Here is a 27,122-nt window from a genome sequence, read left to right as displayed (position 1 = left end):
AGGTCTATCACTGTCTCCGTGTCCTTATCTATTTCGGTTTTGTCCACGTCCTTCGCCCTCTTAGCCGGCGGCGGAGCCGCACTCTGCTCCTCTGTTTTTCCTTCATTTGGCTTTTGCGACACTTGCGATTGTTTCGCAGGTGCTGTCTGAGGCTTAAGAGCTATATGAAGCTCCGCAATCTACCTAGTCATCACCACTAGCTGTTCTTTAAGCATGCGATTTTCTGCCTTAATCTTAAACATTTCTTCATCGCGTTTATCCTAGAAGGCCATGTCCACCCATCCGACTTTTCGGCTCGACGACTTGAGTCTCACTGGGTTGTTGAGGACAGCGCTTCCGGAGTTCCCCACAATCCCGGGTCCGGACTTCTTTTGCTTCTCTTCTTGCCGTTGCGGACACCCCGGGAAAGAGTCCGATCTCCCTCTCGACACGCTCCGGTTTCTTGACTCACTCCTGGATCTCCCTTGATGCTTTTCCCATCGGCTCCTCCCCACTTCGGCCTCCTTCGCCTTCCAGTCTTCCTCTTCCCTGCGCAGCTTGGCTTCCCATTGCCTCCTTTCTATCGCATAACGGGTACTGAAAGCTTCTTTGCATTTCCGGTCTGTTGTCAAATTACCTTTACCGCACAACTTACACTTGGGCTCGCATACGTGATCCACGGTGGGGCTGCAATTTCGCATCCCCGACAATTAACTTGGGCGCTGACACATACGCCTCCTCTGTGTCCTAACTCGCAACATCGGTAGCACATCTCATAGTGTTTACTGCAGAGCACGCGCTTCAGAGGTATACCGTAGCACTACATCCACATCGACACTGTCTCGTGTTTCAAGGTTACGATTGCCGAACTGGAGTTGCCCAGCTTTTGAACGCCAAGTATTGGTGGGTTCTTCGGGTGTCCAAAGGCCTCCGTAAGTTCCGCTATTGTCAATTTCGGGTCGATGCCGGGTGCCCCATCCCGCCCGTTGTCCTCGTGAGGCGCGAGGTACGCCGTGATTTCGTAGTCGTCGTCGTCGATCTTGATAGACTTAATCTTCCAGCCCCCCATGTCCGTGGTGCTGAAAATCAGGGTGCCTTTCTTATCGCTAACAACCAGCGCGTCCTCTCCTTGACCCTTAAGCAACGGAATTTGCGCTGCCATGCGCACCGCCAGACTCAGCCTGGCAATCGGAACTTTTGCGAGCGCCAGCCCGTTCTTCGGCCGAATAATTATTTTGCAGTCGTTCGCCGGTAATCGCGGGAGATGCGGCGCAATTGAACGCTCCGCGATCTTCTCCTCAGCTTCTTATACCCGGCGTTCACTTCCCCCGCCATCTTCTCGCACCCCCGAAATCGGCTCCATGACCTGCCCTCGCTTCGCCATTTTGGCTTCCTCGCCGTTTGCCACTCGCGTGGTTCTGCAGCTCTCTGACATATGTTCCCACTTTCGTGACCAATCCGCGGTTCTCAATTCTTCGGGTGTAATTTCGGCACCCTCTACAGTAACATCCATGGTCATCGTGCCTCCACTGCGGGGTTCCAAAGCGAGTACCGGGGGCTTCGGCCGTCGACGAGCCGCCGTGTTCGTTTACCGCTAGCATTAGGATTACCTAGGCGGGACACCTGGTCGACACAAACATGACCGTAAAATGTTCAAGAGTCCACTTACAGTAGTAACATAGTTCTCCAGATGATGCATGTGACTTCCAACAGGTGGTCGTAAACAATATTTCTACAAATCGGTACAATTTCCACCAGACAAAGCAACTTTCCACGGATCTGACCTGAGCCGCGATCACACTCCCTGGACCCCACGCGGCTTTTATCTACGGCGAGATGAAATAAAAATGCAGCGTCACAGGCCTAACGCGCGTAGAACGGCTTGAGTTGGACAACTTGGACCACTCTGGGTCGTGGCTGGTGGCGTCCTGAAGGTCGGGTTCCGTCGGAAAGCACTTCATAGTTCAAGTCCCCAATGCGGCAAACGATTTTTTTTGAGACCGAAGTAGCGTTTTAATTTTCTCGCAGAGGCGGCGGTGGCGAATGGGCGTCCACACTCACATCCTGTCTCTGGGCGGGAACTCCACGTCGTGGTGACGAAGGTTGTACCAGCCAGCGTCCACACGTTGTTGGTCCTTTATCCGATAGCAGGCTAGCTGGCGTACCCCTTCTGCCCGTTGGGTGACCAGCTGGGCGTCGTCGGTACCGTCGCCCGTCGGGTCGCAGGGCAGCTTGGCGTCGAGAATCGTCGTCACCTTCCTGCCGTGCACAAAATGAAAAGGTTGCAACACCTTATCCCATGTCTTGCGTTCCACGTACGCGTATATCAAGATCATGTCGGCGATGGTATTGATTAGTCGCTCCGTGAGCCGTTGGTCTGCGGCTGTCATGCCGTGATTAGGCGGTGGTCGATGTGGCCCAGGCGGCGTATCCCATGCGCCAGTTGCGCCATGAACCACGAGCCTCAATCTGTAATCATTAATTGGGAAGCGCCGTGTCGGTGGACTATAGACTCAACGAAGAACTTGGCTTCTTTCAAAACGGTTCCCGACAGGAGTGCATTCGCCTCGTCGTGCCGGATAGGATATTGAGTTGCCACGATTATCCAACAGTTTCGCTGCCGCGACGGTGCAAAAGATCCAAGTGTATCGCTTCCAATCTGCTAGAACGGTGTAGTCGGGGGCGCGATCGGCTGCAGCACGGTTGCCGGCTTTGACGGCGGTTTCTTCCGTAGCAGGTACTCGTGGCACGATAGTGCGTAGAGGCGGGCAGTCATTGGGAGCTTTAGCCGAAAGTACTCTCTCGTATACTTGCGAGAGTCCTGCTGTAGCCAAGGTGACCAGATGTCTGGTCATTGTGGCAGGGTCGGAAGATTTCTTCGCGAAGACGTGTAGGGGTTACGTCGAGTTACTCTCCTCGAAGTTCGCTTTGTAAGAATAACTTTCAAGTCGACAAATGTTGGTAGGGCACGTGAAAAGGCTCGGACAATTGTTCGCCTCGTTTCTTCCAATGATCGATCAGTGCGCGAGGTACAGGATTGTCCCAATGGAGCGCTGCCATGCCGCTAACGCTCACTACGTCAAGAAAGCGATCCTCGTCATCGTCGTCTTTGGCACAGACCGTAGCTTACTCGACGGGGGCTGTGGAAGGCAGTCGGCGTCGCTTTGTTTTCCCCTTACATGTAGACCATGGTCCCGTCGTACTCTTGCAGTCGTAGGCCTCATCGAGCGAGGTGTTCCGATACATCCTTCAGGCTCACTAACCAGCATAGCGAGTGGTGGATGGTGACCACTCCAAAAGGACTCCCGTATAAGTGGGGGCGGAATTTTATGAGGGCCCAGACGCCGGCCAGGCATTCATTCTCAGTCGTCAAGTAATTTCGCTCCGCGATCGACAACGTCCGTCCAGTGAGGACGATCGCGCTCTCGGTACCCTCTTGTCGTTGTACCAGTACTACGCCGAGCACTTCATTGCTGGCGATCGTGTGGACTTTTCTTTTGAACGATTGCACGAAGTGGCCAAGAATCGGTGGCGTCTGCAGTCGTTCCTTTAGGTCGGCTAATGCCCGTTGTTGCTCTTCTCCCTATTCGAAGTTCACGCCGTCGTTTCTGAGGTGCGTGATTGGTGCAGAACGCTTGGCGAAATCCCGAACGAACCGCCAGTAGAACGCGCAAGGTCCCAGGAATCTTTGGACGGCTTTTTCGTTGGTGGCGTCTGCCTCCCTGGACGATCCACAACGTCCGTCCAGTGAGGACGATCACGCTCTCGGTACCCTCTTGTCGTTGTACCAGTACTGCGCCGAGTCCTTAATTGCTGGCGATCGTGTAAACTTTTGTTTTGAACGATTGCACGAAGTGGCCAAGAATCGGTGGCGTCTGCTGTCGCTCCTTTAGCTCGGCAAATGCCCGTTGTTGCTCTTCTCCCTATTCGGAGTTCACGCCGTCGTTTCTGAGGTGCGTGAGTGGTGCAGAAAGCTTGGCGAAATCCCGAACGAACCGCCAGTAGAACGCGCAAGGTCCCAGGAATCTTCGGACGGCCTTTTTGTTGGTGGGAAGTGGAGATGCCACCATTGCGCGAGTCTACTCAGGGTTAGGCAAACACCTTCGTTGCTCATAACCTGGCCTAGAAACTTCAGTTCGCCGTAGGCAAACCGGCACTTCGTCGGGTTCAGGGGCAGTCCGGCGGTCCTGATTTCTTGAAGAATGGCTCGAAAGCGCCGGAAGTGCTCGTGGAAGTTAACCGAGAATTCCACGACGTCGACGCGGTAAAAGAGAGAACTCTCGCCTTTTATGTCTGCCAGCACGGTGTCCATCACACGTTGAAAGGTTGCTGGCGCCGTGCACAGTCGGAAGGGCATCACCTTGAACTCGCAGAGTCTATCGGGCGTGATGAAGGCAGTCTTCTCTCGGTCCCGTTCGTCGAATTCCATCTGCCAGTAGCCACTCTTCAGGTCCATCGACGAAAAGTATCAGGAGTGGCACAGCCGGTCAAGTGGGTCGTCGATGTGGCGGAGCGGATAAACGTCCTTCTTCGTCACCGCGTTGAGCCACCTGTATTCTACGCAAAATCTAATCGTTCCGTCCTTCTTTTTCACGAGTACGGCTGGTGAGGCCTACGGGCTGCTTGAAGGCAGCATGATGTCCTCGTTGAGCATCTCTTGTACTCTCTCCATAAAGGGAAGAGAGGCTGTTCATGAACAGCCTCTCTTCCCTTTATGGAGACCCGGTACAGTGGCCGATGCACAAGGAGCGCATCGTCGTTTGTAACGATGCTGCTTCGCAAGTGTTCGGCCCACTTTCGACTCAATCACAGAGCAGTCGCTGAATTCGGCAAGGAGGTCTCTGAGCTATCGTCGTTCCGTGGCACTGAGCTTGAGATTAACATCGAACTGCGGCGGCGGTGCACTGCACGGATGAGATGGCGAGGGCTCATTGGAGATCGCGGCGATTTCGGCGACGTTCCGGAGATTGTCGACGCGTCCTACAACGGCACATTTCGTGAAGTGCTATGCATTCTTTCGGACGTACGTCACGAGGACTGCACTGCGTTCATCCTGCAGCTCTGTTACGCCCCTTGCAACGGCTATTCTTTGGCCGAGAAGCTGTTAAACGTCTCCTGCAAAAGAAGTTTTCCGCAGTCGACAGCATCGGTCACGACGGGTACAAAAGCACTCGACCGCGGCACCCGGTTCACGTGGTCCGCAATGATTCAGTGGGCGGCTGGCGTGGTTTTAAATCCCGCCATACGTTGACGGGCTTTCACAGCTTCAACTCGTTTGCTGCAAGGTCAATCACGGCACCGTGCTCACACAAGAAATCTACGGCAAGAAATACGTCTCTCGCACAGTCCTGAAGGATGACGAACTTGACTGGACAGGTTTTCATAAATTTTGACGCTAGCAGTGCACCTCCCAACTGGAGTGATGAAGCGTCCTCCGGCGGTGCGTATTTACCTGCCGACCCACGGTATCGTGACTCTCCGAAGGCGACGGGGCAGCTCCCCGCTGACACCTGTGTAATCTGCTCCGGTGTTCACGACTGCCGACGCGTCGTTGCCGTCGATAGCAACGGTGAGGTTGTTGGGCACCTTTGCAGAATCGTCGTTTCGATGCTTGTCGTCCCTAGAGTAAAGACCATCCGACTTTCATTGATGATCTTACTGCCGGACGTCTTTGGCAACTCCATCTCAAGGGGTTGCCGCGAGTAGCTTCCCCGGCGAGGCATAGTTCACAGGCTTTCCCGGCGGGACCTAAGAAAAGGCGATGCAGGGCTTCGCGGTGAAGGCGAGCGACATATTCGGCGAAGAGACAGCTTAAGAAATGTCAAGCGGCGTAGGTAGTTGTCGATGTCCCGAGGTCTCTCCCTCTAGCGTGGTCGAAGGTCACTGTGCGCAAACCCTCACAGACCCAGCTAGCGGTAGGGGCATCTTCCGTAACGCCGTCGGCTTTTACGCAATGGCAACGAATGGGGCGTCGGTCGGCCGTTCGCACACGTCGGTTTTTCACGGCGAGGGCTGCTCTGGTCGGACGTGCTGGACTTGTTTTTGGCGTCGAGGTTACTGCGGCGTTGGATTGTCCCGTTGAGATGGCGCCTGGTTTTAACGGGGAGCAGGCGGCGGTCGTCGGGTCACTGCGGCGTAGGTCAACTTCGGCTTCCCTTACGCCCCCATGGTGACGGGAACCTATGGTTGGAGCGACCGGTCAATTTCTTCGCGAAAAGCTTAAACGATGGAGAGGGATGGCGGAGAACTGGCCGCAGGCAGCAACCTTTGAAGCTCGTTCCGGACGACGTCCTGGATAACCTCACGGATGCCCCTGATACTGGCACCGATGTCGTCGCTAAGCAGCGTGGAGGCAATGACGCCTGAATGTCGTTGAGTAGTAGGAGGCGCGTGCTTGGAGGGCGCGCTCTGTGTTCATTGCTTCGTGACAAAAGCTACGACTGTTTTCGTTGGGTTTCTGGACGAGGCCTTCAAAAGATGTCGTCCCTCACCCCGCACATCAGGACACGCAGATTCTTGTTGTCGGTGGCTTTTCGGTTGGCACGTGCGCTCAATCGCATGCCATCTCGAACGAAGCTGGTGACGCTTTCGTTGGGGCCTTGTGCCCTCGTTCGAAGGAGGTCCTCGGCGCTCTCCCATCGCTGCTGACTGAGGAACGCCCGTTGGAGCTCTTCTTTCACCTGGCACCGTGACGTAATCTAGGTTTCGTAATTCTCAATCCAGTGTTGCACCGTGCCCTATATGGTAAACTAGACGTTCTGCAGGCATTGCTCAGGCGTCCACGCATTATGCCGGGCCACTCGCTCGTACTGGTTGATCCAGTCCTTGATGTCTTCGTAGAGGTTGAAGTGGAAGGGAGTCGGAGTACAAGGGGCGTTGGCGTGCGAGGGGCGTCGGCGTACGGGGGGCGTCGGCGCACGAGGGGGGATGGGCATGTAAACGACGCGGTAGGCAACAGCGGGAGTCTTCGTTTGCAGGCCCAGTGGGCTGATGGCTTCGTCGACTTATTCTTCTGTAATAAGTTCACGAATCTGTTGAAGTCAAATTTTTGGCGGGTTGACCTTTGGTGTGGCTGCTTGCTCAGGACTCTGTAGTTTGCACGAACGTTCTTCTTGAGCCCGGAAGTCGGCTTGCGCGGCGAGGCCTCAGAGGGGCGTCCTTCACGGGTTTCGGTGCCCCGCACCTCTACCAGAAATGTCACGAGGTAATGCGAGGGATTAATATATAATTATGTTCTTCGCGTCTTTTTTTTTTTTTTACAAAAATGGTTATCATCAGCTGCAATGTTTTAGTGATCTATGCAGAATATCAGTGACTAAGAATAGCACTCGCTACAGAGCCCTCAGAGTTTCCAAAGCTCAGTTTCTGAAAGCAGGAAAAAAGCGGTCTACTTTAAATATAGCTCATACACTGTAGCAGAATATATAAATGGGCGTGTTGGTACATCACTGAATGGAAAGCGCCGAATAAAAAAGGACGAAGAAGGGGACAGAGACGAAGCGCACTCTCAACTGTAGGTTTATTGAAACAAACATTCACTATTAGTACCGTCTATCTGGCTGTTGGCTCAAAATGAAAAACTCGTTAACTGTTAAGTGCAGTGACGGCGCAGTAATGCACAAACTTTCCGCTTGCTCTCTTATACGGAATGCCTCATGTATTTCTCGCGCTGTTTTGTTAGCGTATCTGCCCAAAACTGTTTTTTTTCCAATTCCGGGCCACATGGGCACTTATCACAATGTACCGCAAGATTGCCCGACGGGGACTGTTTCACTGACCAGGCATGTTCCCTGGCTCTCTCATTTCTGCAACGCCACGTTTGGCCCACATACGATTTCCCGGAACTCATTGGAATGTTATATACCACTGACGTTGTGCACTCCACGTATTGCTTAGCGTGTTTCTTTTGACAAACTTTACCTTCTCCCTTTTCGTTGTTTATTTTTTAACATACATAAGACAGCTTGGATGGCGCTGAAACCACCACTGGTACTTGAAAATTAGCCGCCACTTTTTTAGATTATGAGATAGATTGTGAATATAAGGAATCACCGCCGGTCTTATTAGTTGTCTGGAAGGAATATGATCGACATCTTTTTTCTTCATCTTGAAAACGAGGTTACCCCCTACTTCTCCCAAGAAGCGATCGGGATTCCCTCTGCTTTTTAGATGATTTACCTGCGTGAGGAAGCTTTCATCCGCGACATGGTGGCATGATTTTGACAGCGAGTCTCTCATGAGGCACGATGCTGTTCCATTTTTGACGAGTATGGATTGCGAAGAATTGAAGGAAAGAACCCCTGTGTTCTTTAGTGTCAAGGGCCACAATGTAAACTGCCCGTTTAGAGCGATCGTAACGGAAAGGAATGTGTAGTAAAATGAAGTTTGTGTTTGTGGGTGGAGGGGGGCTTCCTTAGTAGGCATATGGCTGGCATTGAATTGAGTGACCCATTCCTGTTCCGAAACTCGGAGGCTGTCATAGAATGTTTCCCGAAGTGCGACCAGTCCTACGGCGGAGCGTTTTCTATTGACGTGGAAGACCTCTTCTATTCCATCTCGCATGACAAGCCTTTCCAAACGGTAAAAAAGTGAATTGAAGAAAGCGATGAAATAAACTTCAGAAAGTGGAGCGGAGTAAGTGTGGTGCCTTTTTTAGAGTTCCTACAATGCTACGTTAACTCAACCTTTTTGTCCTTTGGGGATGGTGTTTACGTTCAAAAGCGAGGCATATGTATCGGCTCCCGTGTCGCCCCAGTGCTCTGCGATACATGTTTGGCGGAATGTTGAATGTGATAAGGGAATACGTAAGGATATCGAATATTTGGGGGAATTCACAATCTGTCGGCATGTGGATGACTTTTTGGTGCTTGCCCCGAAGTCCGTTATTGTTAGCATGGACTTAATCAACAATGTGCTGGATTGTTTTAACTTGAATTCACATGGATTGACGTTCACCCATAAAACAATGACGAAGGGAAGGCTGCAGTTTTTTGGATTTGGGCTTCAACTTCGTAGGTGACCATGTTTGTTGGAAATATGAGCTGCGAACTAAGAAAGGGGTTCTGCCGTTCAATTCTGCGCAATCCAAACTCGTTAGAAGGGAAACAGCATCGTGCCTAATGAGGGCCTCGCTGGCAAAATCATGCCACCATGTCGCGGATGAAAGCTTCCTCACGCAGATGCATCGTCTAAAACGCCCAGGGTACCCCGATCGCTTTTTGGGGGAAGTAGCGGATAACCTTTTTTCCAAGATGAAGAAAAAAGATGACGATCACATTTCTTTTAGACAACTAACAAGACTGGCGGTGGTTTCTAACGTTCACAATCTATCTCACAATCTAAAAAAGGGGCGGCTCATTTTAAAGTACAAGTGGTGGTTTCAGCGCCATACAAGCTGTCTCATCTATGTTCAAAAATAAACAACGAAAATGGAGAGGGTAAAGTGTGTCAAAAGAAACACGCTAAGAACTATGTGGAGTGTGCAACGTCAGTGCTGTATAACATACCAATGAGTTGCTGGAAATCGTGTGTGGGCCAAACGGGGCGTTGCATAAATGAGAGGGCCCGGGAACATGCCTGTTCAGTGAAACAGTCGCCATCGGGCAACCTTGCGGTGCACTGTAAGAGGCGCCCATCTGGCCCGGAATTGAAAAAAACAACAGTTCTGGGAAGATACACTCACATAAGAGCGCGAAAAATACACGAGGCATTCCGCATAAGAGAGCAAGAGGAGAGTTTGTGTATTAGTGCGCCGTCACTAAACCTAACAGATAAAGTTTTTTCTTTTTGAGCCAACACCCAGATAGACGGTATTAATAGTCAACGTTTCTTTCAATAATCCTTCAGTTGAGAGTGCGCTTCATCTCTGTCCCCTTCTTCATCCGTGTTTATTCGGCGCTTTCCATTCAGTCACTCATAGACTGGCTTTGAAACGCATAGTCTGAGGTAACTAGCCGCTCCAACAAAATTTATTGATTACTATATTTTAGCAGAATCATCTCCTCCCTCGGCTTGCTGCATATGCTCACATAACTCTGTGTTCACTGAATTCCGTCGAAGCGGCCGCTGCAATCAGCGTGTGTTTAGAAATATTCCCATTTACACAGGCAAGACATTAGACAATGCCACGCGAGTAGTTGAGCGAGAACGTGCGTGGCCGAATGGTTACCGCGCTCAACTGTCGCGTGTAAGATCTGGGTTTCAGTCCAGGTAGCGGAAAGTTCTTTTATTTGTTCTTTCTACTTGTCGTTCTCGTATCTTCGAGAACTTTCTCGTCTTATCGTGTTACGAATGTTCTAGGCGCCGAACGTTCTAGGCCGAATGTTCCAAAAACCCACACCGATACAAAAGGTGCTCCGCGTGGCGGGCCGGGGTCAGTCTCGCCCAGCGTTCGATCCCGCTGCTACGCCGACTTCGATGCCCGCGACGCTCTGTTGTTATCGTCTACTCCCTTTTTGTTTGGTTCACAAGTTCGCCCCATTAACCGTTTATTTATGCCTGTTTATTTCTTTTTTTTTTTGTCACCACCCGTGACATTCTGGTGGAGGTGTTGGCCGACTTCATCGGATCTTGGTAGTGTCTTCGTTGGGTCGTCCTGGGCTTGCTGTCGGACTTGCCCTGCGTGCCCTCGAAGGGGTACGCTGCAGGGACCCCAACGGTACCCCGCACCTCCACCAGAATAATACGATTGGGGACCAAAATAGCAATAAATAAACAGGAATTAATAAACGTTTAATGGGGTGAAGTTGGGGTGAACAGTTGCGAGGAAACGTTTGCCTGGTCATTCAAATTTGTTTGCAAAGACATTAGAGTTCTACACTTCACCTAATAAAGTTAAAGCAAGAGTGCAGCCGAGATGTTTAAAAACTGACATTTTAAAACAGGGGAGTGGGAAGAGTGTTGTCCCGTCCTGTTTCCCTGCTCTGGTTAAAAATGTGAATACATCACTTGCTTTCTATTCTGTTCATGTACTAAGGTTTTGGCTAATCATTGTAGCCACAGCGTACTGACAGCATCTCGTCTATGTTCTGACGCTACAATTCAAAGTAAGTACTTCGTGCTACTAATTATAGTTAACCATGAAAAGTCGAACACTTTCATCTAAAAACCACTCTGCTAGCTCTCTTTCTTATATCCCGGATCTCAATTAAATGCGTCCCTCGGCTATTTTCTCTCAATAAAGCATTACCTCCTACAAATTCCACGTAACCATTACCAATAAAACGTTTCAAATCCGTTTCGTTCAGAGAATTGTGGACTTGTTACAACAACGCCAGACTCGGTGATAAGTGAACGTATTTTGAACGGCACAAACGCGACTCCTGGAGCTTGGCCATGGATGGTTGAAATTTTAGATGCAAGCGGACACCGCTGCGGTGGAGCCCTGATAAGCTCCCGACATGTGTTGACAAATGCTCACTGTCTGACGTAAGCAATTTTAGATATATTATTATGTAAGGTTCTCATTGAATAAATCCCAAAGCAGTCTAAAATAATTTCTTTATATCAACAATAATCAAATGTTTTACGAAATTCAAGAAAAACAAAATGCCAGTGACACTTCCCTTGAAAGTACTGCCGTATTTTCAGGACCGTGGTGTGCACACGGCTCATAGTTCGCACCTCGTACATAGTAGATGACGTCAGTTGCGAGTATAAAGTATAAACAGCATGTAAGCGAATTGTTGAGAGGCGAGACAAACGACGGCGACCCGCTTTGCTGCTGCTCGGTCGCTCGAGCGACGAGGCAAACCGCAAGGAAGCAACGGGAGCAAGTGACCAAGGTTATGAGCGACTTTTTCTAGCAATCTAGAAACCGAGCGACGCGACGAAAGACAGTGAGAAATCTTCGTCGCTCGTCGCTGAATCTCGTCGCTATCGCCGTCGCTAGTATCGTCGATCGCTAAATGGGTTACATGCGATTCAGCCCTAAACATCAGTTATGAGTTAAAGTCAGTTGTGAGTTAAATATCAGTTCTGAGTTAAACGTCAGTTTTGAGTTAAGCTTGAATTGTTAGTACAGCGCTTCTCCTCTACGTCTTTTGCTTGTCCTTGTCCTTGGCGTTTGAGTGTATATTGCCTAGTATACGTAAAAAAACAGCTCTCCTAACAGCACGCCTTAAAAAATGCCTGCTTTGTTAGTTCAAAAAGAAGCTCGTATTATGTATAAACCATCATTAACCGACTCCGTCATTCACAAAATCCGTCATGTCTCGTCATAATGAACGATCTTTAAAAAACAAAAATTAATCCTTGTATTGTACACATCTGGAGATAGTCCGACCCCCATAAAGCTTAAATTTTTTAATGTATATATTCCGCGGACTAGTTCGGAAAGCACGGTATCGGACATGGGACGAGTTGTTTAAAACGCGATCGTTTAAATATGTTTAAAAATGCATTAACAAGGCGCTTTCCGGGCGAAGAAAAACAGTGTTTATTCATTTCCTCATGCTCCCCTACAACACCACCAAACACTACGAAGAACGCAAGCATATCGTAATAGACCCTTTTCCAAAGTCCGCGCCATCGCCTGTCCGCCATTCTTCGCTCACATACCCTGTGCGTTTATTGGACACGAAGGCTGCGTCATCGTTCGGCGAGCACTCGGATCCAATCACGCGCTTCGGGTCCCAGCAATGGCGACCGCCAATGTTGTTGGCAGAACTTTTGAAAAGAGGCTATTGTGGTAGGAAACGTGGGGGACGCTCCTCAGTCGATACACGTCGGAACCCGATTCATGAATCCGGCGGTAGTGCACACGGAGGCGGCCGAAGATGTGTGGGTGCGAATTCTGGTAGCGATGAGTATGTATTTGATTCATTCTTGCCTTTTCTGTAGATCCTTTTGCCTCTGCAGTCATTGTAACCAAACCGGTTTTTCTGATATTTCCTGTCACGGGTATGCGTGGTCCGCGTGAAACATATCTATAAGGCATGGATGCCGCGCGCGCCGCAGCTACAAGATAAAACCCTCTCCTCGTCTTGGTTGCATGCGGCACCACCAGATGGCTATTCGATATGCTGCTACTTAAAGCTAATGGTAGCTTTAATCAGTGGCCGAGTGGGCTAACGCGTCCCAGCTCGGAGCGTGGAGCGAAAGCTTGCGCTGGGAGCCTCCTGGTTTCGATCCCCACCGCCCCCGCTCGTTTCGATGTGGATGAGTTCCGTACCGGAACACGCTCGTGGAATCACTACTGCGTGATGTACGTTAGAACCACCCGGTTAGCGGTTGCACCGCACTGGCTAAATTTATCATCGACAGCTAACAGACAAATCACCCGTTGAGGCGTCTATCATCAAGGTTGTATGAACATACAAAGCAAACAAATTGTTGTGTTTTTTTTTTTTGCCCTATTTGTCACAGTGAAAGATAACACAAAAAGGGTACGCAGCACGCATAAAAAAAACTAAGTAGAAACTTTCAAGAGGGGCGGGAAAACGTCGAATGCAAAACCGTAAAACATAGGTAGAGAATCAGGCTGAGCGTGGTTTCACAGTCCAAAAAGCGGCAGAACATTTCTAGCTGATAGAGGGCGCGAGAGTCGCACCAGCCGCATGAGCATCAGCAACATGGCGACGGCCTAGGAACGTTTTTCGGAAAGGTTTATAGAGGATCTATGTCTGAGCGGGATGAACGCGCGCCCAGGTGCCATAGGAACGAGACAAATTGTCTCCCTTTCTTTCTTCCTTGGTTGCGCCGTATGGACGGCGGAACCGCTGTTGCCTGAGGTTACTCGGGCGCGCGCTAGCAGAACATTAGAGAGTTTTAGTAATACGTATAGGAGCAAACGCAGACCCCATACGTTAACGTTAACGTTTCGTCCTCCACACTGCGCATGCGCCATACGCACGTACTGCGAAGAGCCTTGCGTACGTACGCTCGCTATCGATTTCTGCGAACGTACGTAGCGGTCCCCTGCGTGCCATCTCGTTGCTCTCGTCGCGTAGGGGAGACCGCGAGACTAGTCCAGTTTGAAAAATGACGGCGGTGAGGCAAACCAGCGGAGGTGCTACGCGCATTGTACGGGTTCGCTTTACCATTGAAGATGACATCAACCTTTTCAAGAAGTCAACGCGACGAACCTTTCGAGCACCCACAAAGATGGGTGTCGATAGCCAAGAACGCTGACGACGCCGTCAAACCCCAAAAAAATGTTTACCATGCGGTCGGTACAAAAAAAAAATAAAAAAGACAAAACACGTACACAACAGGCACACGGAAGCACGCACTTCCGTAACAAAGGGAGGAGAATCAGGGCTTTGGATTGGCTTCACCGAATACCCGCCTTGGATTGTTTGAAGCAGTTTACAGGGGCACATCTAGATGGCGGTACAAGTCTTTACGTATGCGTTCTTCTTCCGCAATACTAAAAGTGCGTATTCGACGCGCTCCGTAACGTTCCGTCGACCCAACGTTAACGCTAACGTAGGGGGTTTGCGTTTGCCCCTATACGTATTACTAAAACTCTCTATTATCTGGTCGATCGCATCGCTGCGGTCGTCGTGCTCCGTGTCCTCATATATATATATATATATATATATATATATATATATATATATATATATATATATATTAACTCAACAGAATAGTTTAAAAAATGCTGTGAAAATTACACTAATGCGGTTTGTGCAGGTGAGTTATACCACCAAGCTGACATAGTCTAGGAGGCGAATCGTAATAATCAGCCAACTAATTAATTAAAGATTGAAAATTAGCGTTTAATAATATAAAAATAGGACACATTTTTTTAATTAGAAACGTGTTCAGCGACATCGAAAACTACTCAATCGACTCTTTTTAGAAGGGTGTAACGCAGGGGCAATATATTACGGCCTTCCGTAAAAATGCTCGATTTGGACACTATTCTAGGTTTGGATTTCCTATCGGAACGCATCTCTGCGCCCGCGATCCTGCTCCCCAGTGGCTGAGAAAAAGTCTAAGATGCGTAGTGTCGAAGTTACTAATACGAAGTTTATTACGACGTCTCGAGCGGGAACCGCTCTTCATTATATATCAAAAATCCCTAAGTATAGACTATTCGAAATTTAAAGAAAAAGAACTCTTTGAAGGAACGAACTACCGTCCTTAGCGGACGTTAAGAGTTGCGAAAACGTACTAATTAGCGAGATAATTAACTAAGATGCATTCATTAATGTTTTAGTGAGAACAAACAAGTGGCTCAACTGGGAAAATTGCCAAGCATCATCCGAAACCACTAAAACAACTATTTTTTTAGAAATACACAAAGCAGCTGCAGGGAGAGCATTTTACGGCGCTCTGAAAAACCGCTCAGTTTGAACGCGTCATCGGAGCGCATCTTTGCACCCGCGGTCCTGCCCCCCAGTGGCTGAGACGAGCAACACATGTGCGCCCTAGACAGTGACGTCACACGAAACGCGTAAATCTTTCGGCGGAGTACAATGGAGTCTTTTCCAAACTTTTGTACTGATCAGCTTTCTTTAGTGAATAAATTCATTCAGGAGGAAGCACTATCACTCTGAAAATGTATGTGCGTCTACTTTCACGCACAACACTCGGAGAACCAATCAGCGCAACTTACGGAGGCAGCTCAGCGAATGACGATGCAGAAACATATGCTTAGACCAAAAAACGCAGTTTGAGTTGTGACATTAGGCAATGCAAGCGTGACGTTTTGCATTGCTTAATGCCACAACTCAGACTGCGTTTTTTGGTCTGAACATGTGTTTCTACATCGCCATTCGCTGAGCTGCCTCCGTAAGTTACGGTGCTTGGCTTTCCGAGTGCTGTGCGTGAAAGTAGACGCACATACTTTTTTTAGAGTGTAGGTCTCAAGTAGTGTTCATATGACGTTCCTTTACAGTCAAAGGTAAGCACAGAAATATTAATACTATGTATAATCAAATTACAGCCATACACCCAAGAAATCATTTACAGTTTTGCTCGGGAGCTATTCCAGGCAGCAAGCAGAGAAAGAAGAACTGAAGGAAGAAATTGAAACCATCTGCATGTACTCTCAATTTGTAAAGGGCAAATTCGAGGCAAGTGGCCGCATGAACGCTCTCATAAAAATTCTTACCTTACCAAGATGTTGTGAATAAAATTTAATAGTAATCAAACTTAATTAAATTAACTGAGCTACTCAATTACTAATTGTTATAAAAACAAAACAAAACTTAAAAAAAACTATCGATATGACCTGCTCTGGCAGCACATACTATACATTTGTCGAAATCATACATTATTTCTCGTCAACGCTAGATACATTATGCACTTTCGGGAAAGTCAAAGCGCTGATAGTATATATTACCGTAGTTACTCGAGCAAGAGCCGCATTGTTTATGAACAAAACAGGAGAGTTGGTTTTTCCGCAGAGCACGCAGATCGCCAATCACCGCGATCGATAGCATGACTCAAGCTGTTTACAGGACAGAGATAGCGTCTTCGTGCGGAGATGCGATCTGTGAAGATTGCATTTGTATAGAGAATCGTGCTATCGATCTGGTTATTCGCTGTGTTATTTATGCGCAATGCAGTGATAGGCTGTATATGTTTTCTGTGGGACAGTAGACGCAAGGTCTTTGTCCATAAATAGTGCGCCTATTATTCGAGTAAATACGGTATTATGAAATGCTTTTTTGGTGTTACCGCTAAAGAGAAGACTAAAAATGCCAGTTATCTAACAGCTCAAAAAATGTTCAGAAGGCTAGAGCAGAAGAATTGAAGCCTCTATGAACATTCGAATGCTTCATTTCGAGAAGCAATGCTTAAGCGAGTTTGGTGGTTCAGATAATAAAACCTCTTATATCTATGCTGCAAAAGGCGACGTTGCCAGTTTTATGAGCGACCTGCATTAGCCAGGTGGCGCTGTAAGCCTTTATTCTAAGTACCACCTGCCGCCAATATTTTTACCCCCTTCGGGTGGTAGGGAATTAACCGCCCCACGGCGACACCGGTTTCATGAAGCTTTTCGTGTATTCATGAAGCTTTCGTGTATTCACCAGTTTGAAGAGCGCTTCAAACTGGTGAATCGGTATTACGTAATTTGTATTATGAGTTAAGTTTAACTGCACAATTAATGTGCAAGAATTTAACGAAAGCGTTGGTCAACTGCAAGAAATTACTCCTTTCCGCCCGCGATCTTGCTCTTGACGCGAAAACGCCGACGTGCAGCCAACCCGCGCAAGAATTGGCCGCCACTAAACCGGAAGCGCTATGCATGCTTCAAGTTCTTCCCTCTCTCAAATCTAGGGTTTCTGGAAGATCTTCTGGAAGCATAGAGAGGAATTCCCGTTGGTTTTACGGCAGCTTTAGGGCTATGTTTTGAGATTCGTATGACCTATTGAAGCAGTTTCTAAATTCAGGTAACGCTGCGCAGATTCTATAGGCTGGTTTTCCAACTTGCGTTTGCCTGCAATAAAGTGTGTTAAACAACACTGTACACCCAATTGTGCTCGCTTGTGATAAAAGAACACACTGACCTGTGACGTCCTCAATGGGGGAACCCTGGATCGTTTAAAATGTTCGCACATTTCCTTTACTTGTACATCTTTTTTCAGCCTGAGCTTAACATACGTTTAACAATGTTGTGAAGGACTATTTCTTGTCTATAGAGCATACAATTAATATCGCAAATATTGCAAAACCTTCACACTAGTAAAATGCAGTTTCAAGCTATCTCACAGATGGCCCCTGAGTACCAGGCAGCTTGTTGTCTTGTCACAAGAGAGCGCAAGTCTACACAACGCCCTTGGTTGCAGAAAAACGCAAGGGTGTGAACGGGCCTTGCGTAGACCACCACGCCTTTACCACCAAAGTTTTACTGCGTCCGTTACCCTTTGAGAATATCGCGCGTTCCAATGAAAGCCAGCAGCCTTCCGGTGTAATAAAAAGTTAATATTACTATCTAATTCTTTGTGCAAATATTATGAAAACATTTTTATAAGGACAATAATATGCTGGAATGCTTGACAAAAAAGACAATTGAAACTTATTTAATTATGTGAGTTGAGATCTTGTTAGAATAACCCATCCATTAATCCATCCATTTACTAATCAACAATAATGATCAAACAATTATACTGTCAAAAGGCGTTTCGAAAAGGGTTTGGCAACAATTCTCTAGGGTTGCCAAACTCAACATCACCAACTTATTTACTAGCGAGAATTCGTGTCGTCCGGAAAGAACGGTGCTTAGCGCACCACGGCTTGTTGCCGAACGTAAATAATTTATTTTGTTTTCGAAGCTTGCAAAGTGAGAGGCAATCTGGAGTAAAGCTGAAAGTAATATCATGCGTGTACGTACAGAAATATATTGCCTTCATGTGGAAAAATCTGCGAAGTACAATGTGCAATGGTTGTTTCAATATTTTCTGTAAAACCTTGTTTCCTACTTCACACTTCTCTATCGCTCAAATAGTGCTTGGTAGCTGTCTAATCGACGACACTAAAAAGTACGTACGTGTTTTGTTCTTGTTTCATCCTCTACTTCTGCATCATCTCGTGGAATTCGAATCAATAGAGCACAAACTAATTAATAAAATTATGCTTCTTTAATAAACCGCATACGGTTTTTTTATCCCTGGGGCTATAAAAGAATTCTGGAAAAGATTCAAAATATTGAAGTTTTATCCCTCTCCAGAATAGCCCAAGTAAAACGTTTATTATTCGAAATGTCGCCGATCTCTTCATGCACAGGGCTGATAATTAAATTTAATTTTTATATATCGAAATATACTAATCTGAAAGTATGTAATATTGTTCTCATTCAATTTAGAATTATATCAAACCACTTGTACCTTTCTTTTTTTAGACTGACATTGCCATCATAACACTGAAAAGACCTGTAGAACGTTCACAAACCATTAAACCAGTTTGCCTGCCCGACATCGATAACAATCCAGATTGTGAGGTTCCCATGTACGTTGCTGGATGGGGATACACTGAACGTAAGAGCAACTAATAAGGTTGTCATTCAAAACACCTAAGGCTAATAATATTAAAAACAACGAATATTTTAGAGGTTTCTGTCTGCCCATATCGTGTCAAGCTGCTTGCGTGTACCGTAACGTTCCCAAAGAACGACCACTCAAAATGAAGAATTAAATGGTGAAAAAGATGGGGTGGGCTATCTTTGGGGATGCCACAGCGAAACTTTATAAAGAATTAATGTTAAACACCCTGTCAACGGCTACAAACCAAGTGACGCGGGAACTGATACTGCAGATCGCGGACACGGCAAATTCGCGTTTAACGATGCGATAAACACGCGGGAATTTATTACGAACTCCTGTGCCACGGGAAAGGATACCGCGGGTTGCGGACGCAGCAGGTGTCATTTTTATGGTGCCATAAACACGCGGTAACCCTCTGCAACTTTGCCTGTCACATTTGTCAGACCTGCCGGTACAGCCGATTCCGCGGTTGGTACGATTCCTCTCAGGTATCGCGTGACGTCCGACAGGAATCGGGGGGTGGGCGATGTTTCGGAATTTTTATGTTACAAAATATTAGCCAGAAAAATGGGATGCCCACTCGGGGGCGTGCGTTCTCTTGGAACTTTACGGTAGTTTTAGTTAACGGAAAGAAATCACAAAGAGTTGATGCCACCTCTGCTATTTCGTGGCGTCGCCGTTTTCCTCTTGGAAAAACAAAACCTTTCTTTTTAGGGCCTCTAGTTTTTAATCCTTATTACTGAACTTGCAAATGATGTATTTTTCATCTTCCGGCCGTATACTGATGACTGTATGGTTTGCCGAAATATTGAAATTTATTTGGAAAACACCATTACACAAGGTGACCTTAATCGTATACTCACATGAAGTAATAACAGGAAAACGGCGGTGGGGGTTTGGACCTGTTAACATGTGCAGTTTACGAGATAACACTTTCCATTCCTTTGCCCTTAATTTATAAATATTCAACTTGTAGCGTTAGGTGAACAAGTGTATTCCTTTAACGTATATTCCACTGAAAATATTTCTAGAGGAACATACCTAGGATTTACAAAGTGCTCAAAAAACCTCCACGACTTTTTTTTTGGCATACTGCTACCACGAGAGCATGATTACATTTCAATTAGGCCAGGGTATTTCTGTCAAATCTGCCATTGGTTAATACTGATATATAACATATACTCAAACAAAACAAAAATCGAAAAGAGTAGGTTTGGCACTATACTTCGTCCCACCCTGTGATTAACTAGGCGAAGGCCAATGGGGGGAGCACTACCTCAGGGTAGGGCGCATCCGAATTTCAAAAGAGTGCGCGAGAGAACTTTCGATACGTAGAGTACGAAAACACTAATTTTTCGAAAATGTTTTTTTTTTGAACGGGCGCTATCTTATATTGGTGAAGGAAAGGTACACGGTATTTAGTCTCATAAACATTCATGCCATATTTCGCAAACAGGTCAACAGTTTGGAGAAGAGTCAATCCAATCCAATCTTTGTGAACGCACCTGGACCCGTATCCCCCGTCCACACGTAGTCCCTGCGCACACTCCCTTGTCGAACACTCAATCTGACACATTCTTCATTTCTTAACCGATACTGGTTCTTATCGTGGGTTCTCTTAGTCGCATCGCATACAGATGATATTTAGTCCCTTCAGTAGTCTTCAGTAGTAGCAAGCGTACACAGTCAGCAAACAAATCACGCGACTTTATCGGGTTCCTTATTGGACCCAGCGGCCTGGTTGCACTGGGCTTTAGTCCATCGTACGATGAGACGGAGTATAGTCATACATTAATTCGCAAATGTCTGATCAAGACAGCGAAGTTAAAAATGAAAACATTCTACGTAATTGATGTTTCATATGATTCTTCTGTCCAACAACAGTTCAAGAGTGAAATCGGATACACAGTAGCATAGCGTCAATGATTTGGAATAATTCGTTAGGTTTCCGGTGATAATTCCTTTGGGCGCTGCTGTATACCAGTTTAAAAACGAATTAGGTGAAACCTAACTAAAAGTTAGAGTTAGTTTATCGCACGAAATTTCGACACTGCTTTTTATTTGTGGTAAAACAGGATATTAAACTTGTCAGGTATTACTAAAAGCGCTTTTCCAGTACACTGTTACGCTTCCCCCAAGAGTCTATCAAATTATAATTTCATAGCATATCTAAAATCTGCATTTTTACTATTTTATTGCTTTGAAGGGACTTTTTAAAACATTAGAAATTCAATGTGCGGTTTTGCAGCACCTACACTAATTTTCCTACGGTTTTGAAATCAGCGGTTCATCGTAAAAAAAAATCACAATTTAGTACTCGCTCCTAAGAAAATGTTCGAAATGTTACATAAACCATTAACACTTTGTTTTCCTTTTTCTCTTGCAATATGCTTTTTTTAAACGTGTTTTCTTGTCATCACGGAAGCTTACTTGCAGTTCTGTATGAGAGTGACGGTTCGGAACGGGAAAGTTCGTAAGAGACTACCTCATGAAAGCACATTTTAGGAATGATACCAGATAACAGATATTTGTATAGTAAATATCAACAACGTCAGCGCCAGCTACATTGATTATAGTATCAAAAAACAAAATCAAAGGTTTTGGCAGTAAATCAAAGTTGAGGCTGCTAAATTCCTGTCAAAGTAATTTATGGTTCACTTATTCATATAGCACATAAAGAAAAATACCGTATTTCTTCAGAAGGCCCAAGGCAGTTGTTTTGGGATAATTAATTCGGCATACTCGTAAATGGAGTAAAATTTATCGCCTTTTATAAAAAAATGAAAAGGCAAAGAAAACCTATTTTAGGTGTCCTTTGCTAACGGGTAAAATCGGCATGGCATTATGAAGTGTAGTGGTGATCCGAACGCATTAAATTCGCAACAAAACTGAACTCTGGCTTGCTGGTCTCACTGACTTTTCTTCGTGTAACTCAATACTGCGCAACGCCTCGATGCAAGACCCAAATCTGCAAAAACTGTTCTAAAAAGTATTCGTATTGGTTTACATAACGTCTAAATATATTGTGGTTATAACGTGTATTCTAACGTCCTCACCGTGTGTATCAAACCTCCAAAGGGCAATTGTGACGATTGGTGCCAAACAACAATTGAATCGCCTTCGCTCCGCGTACGTCCACGACACACTGATTTTCCAATGCTTTGATGAATTATATTAACAATATAGTCTTTGATTATATATGCATATTACCTGGGACTCCACTCGCAACAATTTGTTGTAATCATTTAACGATGTTGATGCACTCTTAAATGCTAGCACCTACAGAATCCAGCTGCATTAATAAATATCTCTTTTTTTCCTACTCCTTTTTGCAGCGGTCATATGGAATAACCAGTCCTTGTCTGAAAATATGGACGGGTCTCATGCCAAAGAAGCTTTGATGAGAGGAAACTTCGGCTCCCAGAAAAAATCCCAAGAAGTAAATGAAGGTGGGGTATACCGACGCACTCAGATGTGCTTAAAGGGGCGCTAACAGGTCACAATAAGATTTTCTTTCTAATCCGAACCGATTGAAAACGATGCCTGGACATTATCCTCAAACTTCGAAACTTGGGAACTCAGTTTTTGTGGAGTAAACAAGCTTTTTTCCAAAGCCGAATTTGAGCTTCCCACGCGATCCGCGCTAGTGCAGTGACGTCAAAGATTGAATTGTCCTGCAACTCAAGTTTCTTTCACGCCTCCAAACCATCCCGTCCTGAAGTGTCGTGTTCGCCCGCGTTCCGCGATCAAACTCTCTTCTTCGTGCCCGCCGCCTGCTGCTGTGAGCAGACGACGCGTCACATTCGAATTTGAAGTTATTTTAGGGCCCTTTTACCGATCTCATGTACTTTGAAGCGGTGCGAGGTCGAAGAGGACGCGCAGTGGACTTTGTCAGCGACGTGAGGCGCCACGTCGCGCCGGTTCTGCGTGAATGGCTGCCCCGGCGGAGTTACCACCGAAACTACGGTAAAACAGATATCGAACGCAGTTGTTGTGACCGCTTGACGATTTCCTTTTCGAAGTATGCGAGCTCATCGTGCATTTAAAGAAGAGAACTTCGTCCCATTCCCCGACTCACCGATCACCCTCATTCCCATATATGCCGTGCGCCGCCAGCACCGCCATGCTTACTGAGGGATGATACAAAGCCAGGAGGCGACGTTACTTCAGACTCCGATTTTCGGTATTTCCAAAACAAGGGCCGTAGTGCGTTCACAATTGCGTTAAAAAAAAAAAAAAAAACATGTCTTACGAATGCCTATTAGATATTTAAGAAATTTCGCTTACAAATCTTTCAAATTTTATCTTGTTGGCGCCACAAATAAAAAGATACGAGAAGGTGAGACGAGGGAGAGGAGGGCGCCAAAAAGAAGGCGCGCTCGCTTGTAGGAAATTTTTTTTTTTTGGGGGGGTTATGGTATCTTTTTTTTTTTTGGCGTTTCTAGTACTACAACTTGCATCGTTTTCAAGAGCAAAAAAATACGACCTTTGGGGTGTCAGTTCCCCATTAAGAATGTTGCTGCGGTATTGGCTTGCTATAAAAGCGTCAAATTGCTTAGGTTTACGTATCCATTTGGTTCAATGCTTCTGGGGCAGAATTGCTCCAAATATCTAGTACAAAAATAACTTTACCCTCACTAGGTATTCCTCTCATTCTATACGGGCATTCTAGTGCCCTTGAGAGCATGATTCCGTGATACCCTCCACGGTAAAAAAAGACCGTAAATATAGGGATACACTACCTGTAGCCATATAATACTTACAGTATAGCTCACTAGAACAAACTTCATTTGAAAACTCAAAATCAGGGTTCTAATGGTGAAACTCGCCCTAACCGCGTTGCGAAAGATGTTCCAGCCTTCGAACTCTCATGATCTCACCATTTAAATTTTAGGGGTTTAAATCCAAATACCCTACTTTTAGCGACGTTCAAAAACTATATTCTTATTCATAACTAACAGGATTCCTTTTGGTAATAATGCGATTAGTGAAAAGGTGCAAACGAGCTGAACAAGAATAACACTAAGAATCCCTGCGAAGGGGAAAATAGGAAAAACACAAATCTCCAAACACAGCTGAGTGACTCTTGCGCTACTTCAAGAATCCTCCTGGTCCTGGTATAGAACCAGGGACGTCTCTATTTCCAGTGGAGCGCTCTACTAACCATGACCAGGCGGATTTTCGAGTCGCGTACAGGTCACTGAGCTCCATTGAAAATTTGGGGTTGTCCATTGTACTACTTGCTTCCCTTCTCCAGGGAAATAATATATTTGAGATTCCTTCATACCACAAACGTTAAGCAATTTTACCTGGAGAGAAAATACAGATATACTAAAGTCAATCTCGCAGTAGCAAACGTCCTTGCGTTCTTTAATTTTTCTTAAAATTCAACATAAATGGTGAAGACCAATCTCGCAAGATAGAGCTCATTTAGAAAATTTTTCACGGTTTCCAAACTCAGCTAGAATTGCGAAAAAATGTTTCATGGTCAGCTTAATCCCTCAGCCTCCATCTGATTTTAAATTTCAGACACAACCGAGTATTACGACTACTATGACCCTGCTGCGACACCAGTGTACCCGGCAAAAAATAAAATTCCTGATATGCTCCAAGAAGCCCGGGTTCGGTTAATCCCAAATGAGGAATGCGATAAGCTGTATAACGACTCGTCACTTGATGGAAACATTGTTTGCGCTATGCACGACTTTGGATCTGTATGCTCGGTGAGGATAACCATTTCTTAGTAAGATATGCACCATTACGTTAAAATAAGGCAAGTCTTAAAACTAAATATAGCGATCGTCTTTTCGAAGGCATTTCAAAACATCTGCAGTCAAAACAAATATTTAATGTAGGTGTTCGCATGCGCTCAACGTCCCTAACAACATCTGGCGGCCCAAGGAACACATGGGCAGCCAGTCCCGGTAATATGAATACTGAAAAAAATTCAGAATGCAACCTTTTCTAGCGTCAGCAATCAAGAACGCTGTCGATTGTGCTCACTGACAGAATGAGAATGATAGCGAGTGTCTTCAGAACGCCCGTTCGCCAGCAAACTCCCAGCGCCTTCAACTGTGCTTCGGCAGCGCACGCGCCCTTGAGGTGCACGAGACGTCAAAGCGTCGTCTAATATCGGAAGCTCGCGCTGGGGGCGAAACAACTGAAGCTCCTCCCCACAGTCATTCTGCGCCTTCATCCCTAAAACAACATCTTTCCTAGATATGTTTCTTTTTTGGATCTGAAGTCACTTGACTGTTTTTTCGTTGTTTTTTTTTTCTGACTTATTTCGAGCTGATGGACTGCCTCCAAGACTATTATCTAGGGATACAAACAAACCCCAAATGTTCAGAATTCTCCCTATACTCCGTTCACCCCTAAGCTGGCAGTGCGACGGGAGCTGCGCGCTCGCCGGGTCAATCAGTCGCCTCCCTCTCATCATCTGACTCTGCTCTCGTGGCGCTAGAAATAGACGTATAACTGGTAAAGCGAGCACGTTGATTCCACTACACTGCCCGTTGAGAAATGAACTTGGTATAGAAACAAGCCCCGACAAAGAGGAGTCAAGGTGTACTCAAGCTTTCTTTAAGACCCCCAGCGTAGCTCTTCCATGCAGTGCTCTTAGCGGTGAGCACGGCATTTTGTTGGTAATTTTAGAACTGATTGTTAGAACTTCTAAAGACTCAAGAGTAGCAGACAGAAAAGTGTTAGTCAAACAAGACAGACAACAATAACCATATCCGTCAGCCTTTTGGTGTTTATACTGGTTTGTCAATACTGCTTTCAGTAATATTGGGAATTGTAAATTAAACTCGTGCCACCAATCAAATATTCGTTAATGTCGTTAACGTACATTTTGAGTTACAACTCGAATTAAACGTGTCTTGCCGCGCAGACACGGTGCATTCCAGGTACCTTTCAATGAGAGTACATTGATTAGTGAATACAAGCCACAGGTTTCTTCGACACAAAAATGGAGGGCGTCAAACTACCGTAATGGCTGCCCCACATTGCGCTATCTCTTAAGCGTGAGCGAACGAAAATTAGCTTTTGCGTGGATTTCCGTTATTTAACTCTTCAATTTATTCTATTCGCCTTTCATTTCTTAAACAGGGCGACAGTGGAGGCCCGTTGGTGTACAAGACAGCAGATGGCCGCTGGACCTTGATGGGACTAATAACCGCTACCGAGATGCCATGCAACGTCACCAATCTCCCGATGTACTTCGTTAGAATTAAGGCCTTTATGGACAACTTCATTCTTCCGTGCGTTCAAAATCTTAGTAATTGTACATGCAAGGCAGCCAACAATACAGAGTCCTTCATCTATATTTAATATATTTTAGAAAAATCTAAAAACCTTTGAGATCTCTATATTATTAAAACAAATACTGAGATCATATGTGTAAGCTTCGGAACAAGTCACTTGTGTCGCACAGATGTTTGCAGTGTTGCAGACGAAACAAAACTGCTTATTTACATCTAGTTACCCAGTGTGTCCGTCCACATATTGAGCACAGACTCAATACCAAACTGATTAGAATAGCAACAAACAGCAGAAATATGTTTCTTCTGCATGAGGCTCAAAGCGGCAAAGCTAGCCAAGGTCGGACGCACCTCAACCCTGAAAGTAATGATGATCGACCACGACGACGACGGAGTGGCATTGAGTACTGATTTGGCTGGCCTAAGGCGGGCTGCTTTCACGTTGTTCCTGACTTCCCGCGACATGGTGGCCCTCTGGCTCCTGCTTGACCCCTGGCCGTCCTAAAACCTGGCCGGGACGGTGCAAGGCGGCTGTTCAGCCGACACCAGCCTTCTTAGTAATATTAATGTTTTATTTTCTGGTAGCGTCCAAAAACAGCCATGAAAGCTTTCTTATCGGAACACTACAAGAAAAAATAGAATCCAAAGCATTTACCAAATACATTAGCACACTGAACAGCTTCACCCTTAAACTGTATAAGCATTTGCTATAAAAAAAATGAAAGCCGTTTCCAACTCCCTGTAACGCCGCAATGGAGCGCAGCTCTTGAGGAGGAGGAAGGAAGGGTACCGAGGGGAGGGTATACCCCCTTTCCTTTCTCCTCCTCCCCTCACGGGTGTCACATGATCTCGGGGGGGGGGGGGGAGGGGGGGGGGTTACGTGACCTGGTTGGGGTCACGTGGCCTGGGGGTTCACGTGACCTCGGGGTCACGTGACCTGGGGAGT

At 46.3% G+C, this 27,122-nt stretch overlaps 1 protein-coding gene across 1 annotated transcript in view; it reads left to right on the top strand.

Annotated features, from left to right (window-relative positions):
* LOC115322542 (plasma kallikrein-like) overlaps window positions 1-26,246 on the top strand; it is a 38,458-nt gene extending 12,212 nt beyond the window's left edge. Inside the window, exons 2-7 of the mRNA XM_040205684.1 lie at window positions 11,226-11,406; window positions 15,872-16,001; window positions 18,773-18,908; window positions 22,250-22,363; window positions 24,444-24,637; window positions 26,025-26,246. Of these exons, the coding sequence (XP_040061618.1) occupies window positions 11,226-11,406; window positions 15,872-16,001; window positions 18,773-18,908; window positions 22,250-22,363; window positions 24,444-24,637; window positions 26,025-26,246 (977 nt within the window). The remainder of the gene's footprint in view (window positions 1-11,225; window positions 11,407-15,871; window positions 16,002-18,772; window positions 18,909-22,249; window positions 22,364-24,443; window positions 24,638-26,024) is intronic.
* Window positions 26,247-27,122: the final 876 nt, after the last annotated feature.

This window comes from Ixodes scapularis, unplaced genomic scaffold (assembly GCF_016920785.2).
Source record: "Ixodes scapularis isolate PalLabHiFi unplaced genomic scaffold, ASM1692078v2 PGA_scaffold1__304_contigs__length_218370807, whole genome shotgun sequence".
Lineage (NCBI taxonomy): Eukaryota > Metazoa > Arthropoda > Arachnida > Ixodida > Ixodidae > Ixodes > Ixodes scapularis.
Note: the sequence above shows the minus strand (reverse complement) of the source record. Positions and strands in the feature narration are given on the sequence as shown.